Source organism: Anser cygnoides, chromosome 3 (genome assembly GCF_040182565.1).
Source record: "Anser cygnoides isolate HZ-2024a breed goose chromosome 3, Taihu_goose_T2T_genome, whole genome shotgun sequence".
Classification (NCBI taxonomy): domain Eukaryota; kingdom Metazoa; phylum Chordata; class Aves; order Anseriformes; family Anatidae; genus Anser; species Anser cygnoides.
This window is the reverse complement of record NC_089875.1, coordinates 14,407,921-14,418,556: the sequence shown is the minus strand read 5'-3', so window position 1 is coordinate 14,418,556 and position 10,636 is coordinate 14,407,921. Positions and strand designations below refer to the sequence as shown.

Genomic DNA, 10,636 nt, shown 5'->3' with positions numbered 1-10,636 from the left:
GGGTAGAGCGGGCGCGGCGCGCAGGCGCACGGGGGGTCCTGCCCGCCTCAGGGCGTAGAGGGGAGGGGCAGAGCGGCTCGCCCGCGCACCTCCCGGGTCATAGAGTGCCGGCCGGTACCATAGAGAGGGAGGCTCCTCTCAGCCCCCGCCGTGTAAAAGCTCAGAAATGCAGTAAAAGCTCGCAAATTCACTAAAATAAACTCATCGCCTTCACTCGTCCCTTCTCCCACAGACTCATCTAGGTTGGAATGCCACCTCCAAGATCACCCAGTCCAAGCTCTGACCTAACGCTACCAAGTCCTCCACTAAACCGTTATCACTCGTATTGAAGCCAGGGACAGAAGAATGGGGGCTTGCTTAATCGTATTAATGATTTCTAAATAAAACAATCGTAATTATTAAAGCCAGGAATGAAAGAATGGGAGCTTGCTTAATCGCTTTAAAACAGATATTGCTGAGTGTCTTTGCTTACTACTGTGCAAATTAACCGAAACAAGGAGTCTCGGGGCTCCTCACAGAAGATGTTTCCTGACAAAAACGAGGAACCTGTCACAGAAACCAGCTGAGACCGACCTTGTGGTTTGGACAAGAGCCAAGGAGCAGCTGAGTCTGTACAACGGCAGGGGGTCAACTAGTGGTGATGAAGAGGAGTTATCGGACTTCATCCCCACGACCCCCCCCGACGACCGCCACCAGAAGGCACTGCAGAGGCGCAGATGGGAGGAGTTTATGGAAATGACTTCTGGGAGCTAATCTGAATACAAAGCGGGCATAGGTTATGAATATGTATACGCGTATTGGAAAACTTCATGTATATGTAACTTTTTACTGCATATAACCAAAGCAAGTTGCCGTGTTAAGGTGCGCATGCCTTTGGGAGCATGTGCCCAGCACCGAAATAAACCATATAGAGTTCTTCTATGAATCAATATCACTAAGCTCTACATCTAAACATCTTTTTCTGACCAGCTCCTCACACCCGAGCCGTGCCCCAGCAGTCTCCTGGCTCTGCAAACACGGCTCCTGTGGCTGATGAGCCCACCTAGGCCCTCAGGAGGGCCCTGAGGTGGCTGCGGGGTCTCACGTGAGCTGCCCCACCACAGCCCAGAGACACGAGCGAGGTGCAGCTGTTGCCACACTTAAGGGCTCTTCAGTCCTGACTTCACAGGGTTGGGAGAGGTTTGGGTTGGAAGGGACCTTAAAAATCATCTGTTTACAACCCCTTCCCATGGGCAAGGACACCTCCCACCAGACTAGGTTGCTCAAAGCCCCAACCAGCCCAGCCTTAAACACTTCCAGGGATGGGGCATCCACATGCAGGGGTCAGCTCATGCTGACACCCACTCCATGGGAGCTGAATGTTGGAGATCTCATCGTCCCCCCCGTGGGCTTTTCTCAGGGCAGAGCTGTACAGCAGAGCTGAGCTCTGGCTCCAAATGTACCCCAGCCAAGAGGGTTGTGTTCGGCACATTCTTCCTCACCCTTCATCTCTCATTCTTACCAGCTACACTCAGACAACGTGCTCATGTGCATTAAAGTTGTTGAAAGAATAACCTTCACATAGATGAGCTAGAAGAGGCTTCATATGTAAAGCTGGCAGCCCCAGCTTTATTAACCTCAATTAAGGTTTCTTCTTGCTCTTCTTGGGGCTGGTGAACATCATGAGGGAACAGACAATAGTGCTGATGTTTTGCAGGGTCTTTACTGGCCCTGAAGATGTGGTTTTGGCCATGCTAGTGTCCAGAAAGTCTCAGGCGGGTCTTTCGGACAAGTACTATGCCCCAGCTGTTGAGCCAGACAACTGGAGTTCAGTTTTCATCTCTTTTCATCTACCTGAGCCATTGCATATCCTGTAACGTCTCTTGTTTAATAACTGCATTCTCTTGGCAGTCAGTTTATCTCCCAATGAACGGGAGACAAGATCAGCAGCTCTACCTTTGCACAAGAAAGAGCCTCAAGCTCAGACATTTCCTTTTCCACAAGCTGTGCTGGTTTTGAACAACCTGTCGTGTGTACACGGTGTAGCCAAGTGTCACGCAGAGATACCAGTAGAGCCCCCTGAGCAGAGTTGGCATAGCAGCATGCTGGTGCCGCTGTTCTTAACTCTGGACACAACTACCCTGCTTCCAGTCCCACAGGGTAGTAGTCCTACAGCTGACTTAAAGTCGGCTCAAATGTTCCTGAACAATGTTGTACTTTTTGTTATGTGCCAAAACACCTCTTCGCTTTCAGCCCAAAACAACCAAGAAAAAAAGATTTGGTTAATGTAGAGTTAAATTTCTTTCATTGGCGATCACAAGAGGTAGCTACCATTTCATAGCACTAACTCCAGATATCACAAATGTTTAATACTTATTCTGTTGATTTCAATGGAAGCAAATTTAGGCTCTTTATTACTATTATTATTATCATTATTAATATTACTAAATAGTAATATTAATAAATTGCTATTATTATTAATAATAATAGTAATAATAATTAAAGCCATTTATAAACAAATCAACTGCATGTAAAAAGTATGCAAATACTTGCTCTCCAGAAGTCTGACAATTACAGATTGTCAGGCTAGTGGTATCTCCTATAATAGCTTTCTTTTCTCTTTTTCTTTTAGGGAAGCAGACACCAATCTTGTTTCACAAGCTTCTTCATCAGTGAACCAGATGATAGGTTAGAGTGCACCCTCAGAAGGTTTACTGATGAAACAAAATTGGAAGGAATGACTGACACACCAAAAGGCTCTGCTGCCATTCATAGGAGACTGGAAAGCTGGAGAATTGGGCTGAGAGGAACGACATGAAGTTCAACACAGGCAAACGCAGGGTCCTGCACGTAGGAAGGAATGACCCCCTGCACCAGTATAGGTTGGGGGCTGAGCTACTGGAAAGCAGCTCTGCGCAGAAGGACCTGCGAGTCCTGGTGAACACCAGATAAACCATGAGCCAGCAATGTGACCAAGATGTGACCATGCCTGCATGATGTGCTCTAGGTGACCGTGCTTGGCAGAGGGGTGGGAGCAGATGATCTCCAGAGGTCCCTTCCAACCTCAGCAGCCATTCTGTGATTCTGTGAGCAGACTCTTAAGAATCTCCTAGCAGAATGTGGCTGGCAGTGCCTCGTTTCACAGTTTCAGCACAGAACAGCTCCTGAAAGCTTTGGCCTTGACAGAACATCGTGTTTTTTTATTTGCTTGGTTTGGTTTGGTTTTGTACTGACTCATTTGACCAAGAAGGCTAACAGTCAGCATCCAGGCTCCACCTCCACATAATGGAAGCAGCCTCTTCATGAGGTTTCTGGTTTCCACTGCCTCTTCCAAACATGTCACGGCAGGGAGTTCCGTTAGTCTTCCTTTTGCAGTCTCCCAACAGGAGGGGAGAGCTCTTTCTCCGAACGAGGAAGCAAGGAGCCACAGAAGAGGTGAGAAGGTTTCTCCTTAACACTAGAGGTGAGAGCAAGGGGGGGCCTCAGAGTGACCCCTTCTCTTCCCCCCACCTCCAGGCCTCCTTCCACACGAGGGCCTCCTCTTTCAGGCCGCAGAAACCCACTCCCAACACGGCCATGTTTGGCCTCGGGCGTGGCACGCCATCACAGGGGCCGTCAGTGAGGCCCCATGATGTCACAGAGGCATCGGCCCTATAAAACCCCCTGCGCCTGGCCCACCACTCGCTGAGCTTCTTGGCCCTCTTGCGATTACCAGCCATGGCTGGAAATAAGAGGTCCTGGAGGAACTGCTGCCCACAACTGCGTGGGTCAGAGCGGTTCATTGAACCCAAGAAGAAGTGGCGGCGGAGGAGTGCCAGCGGAAGTGGAGGAACTGTGGCTGCTGAGGTGGAGCCCATGGAGGTGGATCCAGCTCCAACCCTTGTGGTTTGGCACAGCGTCACCGTGCCAGGGCTCCCACCTGCAAGACGTCACCACTGCAGGAGCGCCCGGAAAGCTCCGTATCCCCGGCACAGCTTCCGCCGCCACCATTAGCTGGGAGAGGCCATCTGGGAAACACCTAGCAGGCTTGCCTGCGGGATGGCCTCCTTCCACATCCCTCATGCCCCATCCCCACCTCTCGGGCAGAGATGTCATCTCTTCTGCACAGAGTCCCAAGGAGTGGGCAAGAGTGGACTCGGCTTCCTTTGGGCTGCTGCACCGGGGTGGCAGGAGGCCCCCTCAGAAGCCGGCGCTGGGCCTTGGCTGTCTCAGCCTGAGGACAAAAGGCTGCCCAACGAGGAGGTGCTTGAAGACGAAGCCGGGCCCTCCATGGCGGCGCACAGAGAACAGCAGCGGATCAGACAAAGCAGTGACGCAGACAGCTGTTCCTCTGGAGAAGCACAAGTCCTCAGGCGTGCCAGGAAGAAGTGTCGGAGTGCAGCGTTGAGTCCATTCAAGATGCATCATCCCCAGTTCTTCCCCAGACTGGGACTCAAAGTGCAACAATAGTAATAACAATGAAAAAAAATAAATCAGTAAAACAACTTTGCTCTCTTATTTGGTGGCATTTTTGTAATGGCGTCTGAACTCCTGCATCCCCTCCTGGTCTCCCCAGTACAGGAAAGGTACTGATGTGTGTAGTGCGGGCCCAGCCCGGGGCATTTGTGGGGGTGAGGGACCAGGGCACACGGCACACGAGGGCAGGCTGAGGGGTCTCCTTTTGTCAGCATTAAGGAGAGAATGCTCCCGGGGTGGACCTGACTGCTGACCATCAGCCCCCAGCAGAGCAATTTTCTCAGTGCAAGTCCTTATTTCTAAGTAGCTAAACCCCTGTGTGTGGCACCAGTCCGGTAACCCTCTCTTGATGCCCCATTCCTGGATGTTTTCAAGACCAGGTTGAATGAGGTTTTGAAGCTTTGTTCTAGCTGTAGGTGTCCCTTCCCCTGGCAGGGGGCTTGGAACATGGTGATGTTTAAGGTCCCTTCCAGCCTACGCCATCCTATCCCTCTGTGAACCATGCCTCAGGCCAGTAGTCCTCTCTGTGAAGCAGCACCCCTCGCAGCACAAAATGAGAGCTGGGAGCCCACCAGGCCCTGCCAGGAGAGCTGTGTGCCCCACATGGGGAGGGGACCATGGTGTTCCCCTTGTTGCAGTGACGACATGGTCGTAGCTCACAGTGCTCAGCCCAGTTAGAGATGGAAAGCCAGGCCATCTGCACACGGGCAGGGCAGAAAAAAAAAATGATTGCAGGCATCCAGTGCCAGCATGGCACAGCCCAAATAAAGGGTTTGCAGATGCTGCTCAGGCAGGATTAGGCCTCCAATGTGCTAAGTCTCGGCTCTCACAGAGCCTAATTGCTGCTGCAGTAAGCCCTGGCTGGTCCTTTCCTGAACTGTGCTCCCCCCACTCCATCATATGGGTGTGGTTTTTTTTTCCTGCAAAGCTTGTATGTGCCATGCATATGTTCCTCCCACCCCCCCCCCGCAGACCTGAGTGAGCAGAGGGGGGGGTTGAAGGAGGAATATTTGCAGATGATGGCGCTGCTCTTCCCAGCCAACCATCTCCCCACGTGCCCCCCAGACCCCTGCACAGCACCAAGTCTGCGAAAAGCTGCCACCAGGCTCAGCGGCAGGGACAGGGACAGGTGATAGCATCATTACACAGCCATGCTCCCATTGAGCTGCATTAGGAAACTTTCCAAATTGGGATTACTCAGATTGTAATAAAACCTTCTGATAATTTTCAGTTAGATTTTGGCCAGCAGATAGAGCTGGAGGTGTTCCAGGGTAGCCGTCACAGTGCACACACAGGCCAACTCAGCACGGCGGTGAGAGGAGGAGCCCAAATTTGAACAGCTGGATGGCCACAGCACCCTTGCACATGCCATCATGTCTGGGGATGCTCATGGGGCTGCCGGAGCTGTCCTGCTCCATGTACTTGCTAGGGAGGCTGAGGTACCCTAACAGTTCCTGCAGCGCTGGTTCACCTAGCCCAAAATGAGCTCCTTGTGTTTAATCATGAAACATGGGGACACAGGGCCCAGCTCTGTGCCCTCCGGGGCAGCAGATGTTTCTGGATCAGCTCAGATCTTTGGTGAAAATCGATCACCTTTGGGCATGTGGAGGCCACTGAACTGGACCTCAGCTCTGGAGAGACAAATGAGGGCTTCACTCTGCTCCCCCGTGTGACTACACAGCACTCAAGCCCCATTTAGGCATGGGTCTGCCCAGGATCTTCTCTAAGCTAGCAACTACCACAACACCTGCCGAAGTAAAATAAAAGAAATCACAACGCAGAGCGTGAAAACCAAAGATACGCCACAATTTTACTTACGGATGCGTAATAAATAAACGGACAAAACAGGAACAGCCACATTCAAAAATCCAGATCACTAAAGTGCTTTTAGACATAAATATAGGACAACCAAGAAACACCTCTCACATTACGCTATTTACAGATAATTACAAAATATTTTCTTATGTCAGTTCACAAAACTGTTTAATTGTTCCAGGGTACTATGGCTTGGTTTTCAAAAAGGTCTGTTCTAGTATGCATAGCATGGCAGGTAACATTCAAGAATGTACAAAATTGTTGCATAACAAAAACGTCTTTACCCCCTTCTCCCAAACGTGAGTTAAGGAAGCTACACAGTGTAAATCCAGTGGTAAGGCTGCATTGGCAGGCCAGATCCTCAGGAGGTATAAACTGGCAGGCCTGTCAGGTTACACCAGCTTGAGGAGGGACCCTACCATGTTTAAAAACCCCGCTGCTGGTTGAGGTGGAAGAATTGTGTGCTTGAAGCAGAGGGACTTGCCACACGGGTGCTGTGCAGGGGTGGCAGTGCTCAGAGAAGGCGTCTGTAAACTCCTGCACCATCTCTGCACCCATGTGTTTGGGAAGGGAGCGATTCCCATTGCATTGCTGCTCTTTGTGCTCCTGGATGGCCCAGGACACATTCACATCCCAGAGGAGAAGGGAGGCTCTTCCCGAGCAGCCGTCCATGCTGCCCGAAACACGGTCCCGTCTTCGCATTGCTCTTGGCCGTGTTGGGACACCTCTCCCACCCTCCACCCTGGCTGCATCTGTGCTCTGCTGAGAAGTGAACAGCTTAAAAGTGAAGGGACAGAGGCAGGGGGAAGGTGTCCAGTTTTAGAACGCCCTGAATTCAGATAAAAGTTCAATGACTTAAGAAAATATATATATGTGTTAATAAATATTCTTATCTCCCCAGGAAGCTGTGAGGTCTGGCCTCCTGCGGGGCAGCCCAAGCTCAGTGGTCCCTGTCCTTCTGCTCCGCGGCAGGGTCCCCGTTGATGCACTGCCTCACTATGCTCCTCTTCTCATGCTTGGCTGTCCTGGAGAGGTCAATGGCTGTGTCCTCAGGATTTTTTGCCAGGTTAAGTTTGTCGGAGCTCCTCTGGGAGCTGGCCTGCTTCCCTTGGAGTTCCTCCTCATCCGGCTCCACTCGCCAGCCATCTGCCAGCTTCTCTTGGCTCTCCGCCTTCCTGCTCACCTCCATCGACTTTTTGTGCATGCCTGGCAGAGGGGAGAGAGCAAAGCCAAGGGTGCCGGTTGCTTATTTCTGCCCAGAACTGCTCAGCATCATCTCCTCAGTCGAGGGGAGCGTGCTGCTCTGCCCTCCTGCTGCTTCCTTCAACTCTCACTTACATCCAAAGAAAACTCATGTTTCCTACCCCATGCCCAGACCCCAGGTCTCCCTGGAGCCTTCTCTTCTCCAGGCTGAACAACCCCAGCACCCTCAGCCTGTCTTCACAGTGCTCCAGCCCTCTGATCATCCTTGTGGTCCTCCTCTGGACCTGCTCCAATAGGTCCCTGTCCTTCCTGTGCTGGGGGCCCCAGGGTAGCTCTGACAGAGCATTAACATTGTCTTCAGCGAGGGGCGTAATGACTCCCCAGACCCTCAGCCGCTCCCACAATGACTGCTAACACAATGAAGCAACACACAGCGAAGTGCAGATGCTCGTCTGACACAGCGGAAAAAGGCTTTCCCCTTCCTGGCTGTTTGGTACAAGGAGGGAGGGAAAAACCCCAAACCTGCAGCTCCTGCCCCATTCTGCCCTGATGCTTACCCAGCAGCCAGGGGGCGCAGGACCCCACCAGCCCGCTCTTGGCAGAGTTGATGATGGACTCGGGCAGAGGGATGGAGTGCCGCACCATGGCGCCGTAGAGGCCGTACTCGGCCATCACGCTGCTCCGGCCCCAGCACTTCTCCCGCTTCCGCCACTTGGCTCTTCGGTTCTGAAACCAAACCTTCAGGGGTAACAGCCAGGAGAGCACGGAGGGGGTGGGATGTGGGGAGGAGATGGCCCCACGGTTGGGCGTTCAGGCCAATCGTGCACGGGGGAGCGCATCCAGGGCAGAGGGGCAGCCGCGTGCGTGGGGTGCAGGTACACACGGGCACGGGGGAGGCAGCAGGAGGGTGGCCGGGGCAGAGCCACAGAGGAGGATTTGGGGAGGGCACACACGTGGGTGTCAGCGAGAGAGGAGAGGAAGGGGGGGAGAAGGAGCACACGTTACACGAGGCTGGCCCTGACCCAGGAAGATGCCCCCAGCCCAAGTCACCAAGGGCGGCCCCTGCTCGCCGCCTGCCCGCAGAGCCCTGCACTGGCTCTGCACAAAGCCACCGACGTCTCCAGAAGGGGTCCACGTCGCACTTATGGGTGATGGCAGAGGGTGCTCAGGTCCCTCTCCCCACACCCTTCCTGTATTTAATGGCTAAAGCGGTGTAGGTACAACCCGACCACCATCCAAACTCCCAACCTGTCCTTAAGCCAATGAGCTGCTCCACAAGGGGGCAGGATCGGGCCCTAAAATATCACCTCAAAGGCTACGTGAGCAAGCTGGGGAGAGCTTTGACCCAGCACCTCTGCATCACTCCTGCCTGAGTTGTGTCCCTAGAGGAAAGAGCTGAAGAGCCAGCGATGAAGGGCAGCTGCCTGGGCCAGCACTGTGTCCCCCCATCCCTGCATTCCCACTTGGAGCCCGGGGAGCAGGAAGCCGAGGAGCCACCCCAGAGACTTCGGCGCTCCCTCCACCTCCACCCACTCGTCCTACAGCAGAGGACCGGCGGGTGCCAGCAGCCCCCCAGACTCCGTGGGGAGAGAGGAGCCGCGCAGCCCTACCTGTATCCTATCCTCCGGCAGCTCCGTCTTCACCGCCAGCATCTCCCTGGCGTAGACGTCGGGGTAGTGAGCTTCGTTGAAAGCCTTTTCCAGCTCCTCCAGCTGGTGGGCTGTGAACACCGTCCTGCGGAGAGGAGCCAGCACCCTGTGACAGGGTCCAGACCCTCCCGATAACATCACCCCCTCCCCGCTGGGGTTATGCCTTGAAAATCCTCCCCCCGCCGCTGCTTCAGCTCCTGTAGATCCCCTTCTCCTTGCTGTCGTGGGGACACCCACCCACCCTAGGGGACCCAGGGGGACAGCAGCGGGGTGTCCGGGGCTCAGCCCAGCCCTCGGGCCTTACCTGTGCCGCCGTTTCTTCCTCTTGATCTGCGAGGCCGGCATCTTCAGGTCGCTGGCATCCCCGGACAGGCTGTCCTCATCTGGTGGCAGCACGGGGAAGGAGGGGACACGGTCACATCCAGACCCTTCCCATCCAGACCCTTCCCATCCAGACCCTTCCCTGGCCCCACGATGAGCAGCTCCCCCCCAGTGCCACCCCATGGGTGCCCCTTCCCCTTCTCCCCGGTGCCCAGAGGCGGACAGCGGGGGACACGGCCATCCCGGACGGGTGGCCCGGCCGTGGGGCCAGCAGCTCACCGGACACGCTCTCCTTGTGGCGACGGGGGGCCGGCGGCGGCCCGGGGGGACCCGCTCGGGGTCCGCGGGCCGGGAGCAGCGGCAGGGGGGCGGGCAGCAAGCAGGGGGCTCCGGGCCCGGCCAAGCCACACAGCAACCCCAGCCCCAAGCCCAGCGCCCCGCCGCCCTCGTAGCCTCCGGCGGGCCCGGGGGCGGCCCCGGGGGGCGGCTGCAGCTCGGCCTCCAGCCCCAGCAGGTCGGTGATGGCGAAGCCCTTGGCCCGCAGCCCCCCTTGGCCCGGCCGCGCCGCCCGCTCGGGGAGGGCGCTGCGCACCGCCGCCGGGCCCGGGGCCGCCGCTACGGGGACCGCAACGGGAACCGGCACCGCCACCGCCGCCGCCGCCCGGCCCCCCGACGGCTCCCCCCGGCCCGGCATCGCCGCCGCCTCCCGGCCCGGCCCGCAGCGGGCACCGCCGCCCGCCGCCGCTTTTATGGGGCTGCCGCCGGGCCCGGCCCCGGGCACACCCCGGGGCGGCGGGGGGGGCGATCCCCAAGCACGGATTAGCGGCCACCGGGCCCCGCGCCCCTCCCTCGGGTCCCCCCCCGGTCCCTCCCCCCCGGGTCCCCCTCTCCGGACCCTCCCCTTGGTCCTCCCCATCCCTTCCATGCCGGTCCTCCCCATCCATCCCCTCCCGGTCCTCCCCATCCATCCCCTCCCGGTCCCCCCATCCCTTCCACCCCGCTCCTCTCCATCCCAAATCCCTCCGCTCCCTCCCGTTTCCCCACCCCGACGCCCTTCGGGTCCCCTCGGTGCCGTCCCCACGTCCCCTCTCCTCGTCCCTCCAGCCCCACATCCCGGACGGGGCGTCCCCGCCCGGTTGCTGTCCCCCCACCGTCCCCCCGGGTGGCAGGGGGCTGTGGGGCAGGACCCTCTCAGGCCGGGGCCGTTTCGAGGT

The 10,636-nt window shown here is 56.3% G+C and overlaps 1 protein-coding gene across 2 annotated transcripts; it reads right to left on the bottom strand.

Annotated features, from left to right (window-relative positions):
• Positions 1–6,224: 6,224 nt before the first annotated feature.
• VSX1 (visual system homeobox 1) lies at positions 6,225–10,219 on the bottom strand. 2 transcript variants are annotated; one of them, XM_048078989.2, is made up of 5 exons: positions 9,702–10,219; positions 9,406–9,484; positions 9,063–9,186; positions 8,010–8,190; positions 6,225–7,455 (listed from the first exon to the last, which is right to left on the bottom strand). In XM_048078989.2, exons 1-5 carry the CDS (start codon positions 10,114–10,116, stop codon positions 7,190–7,192), a joined length of 1,065 nt encoding a protein of 354 aa, XP_047934946.2. In that variant the 5' UTR covers positions 10,117–10,219; the 3' UTR covers positions 6,225–7,189. The 2 variants fall into 2 exon arrangements, with proteins under 2 accessions (XP_047934946.2, XP_066849619.1); XM_066993518.1 differs by having other exon boundaries at positions 8,010–8,178; positions 9,702–10,184.
• Between the last annotated feature and the right edge of the window lie 417 nt (positions 10,220–10,636).

What these genes read in the sequence shown, in the direction of transcription:
- VSX1 (XM_048078989.2), bottom strand. Translation starts at nt 10,116, where the DNA reads ATGCCGGGCCGGGGGGAGCCGTCGGGGGGCCGGGCGGCGGCGGCGGTG. An exon ending in AGGAAGAAACGGCGGCACAG is followed by an intron (nt 9,187 to 9,405) that starts GTAAGGCCCGAG and finishes TCCTCTCCGCAG; the next exon opens with GACGGTGTTCACAGCCCACC. An exon ending in CTGCGCCCCCTGGCTGCTGG is followed by an intron (nt 7,456 to 8,009) that starts GTAAGCATCAGG and finishes CCCCTCTGCCAG; the next exon opens with GCATGCACAAAAAGTCGATG.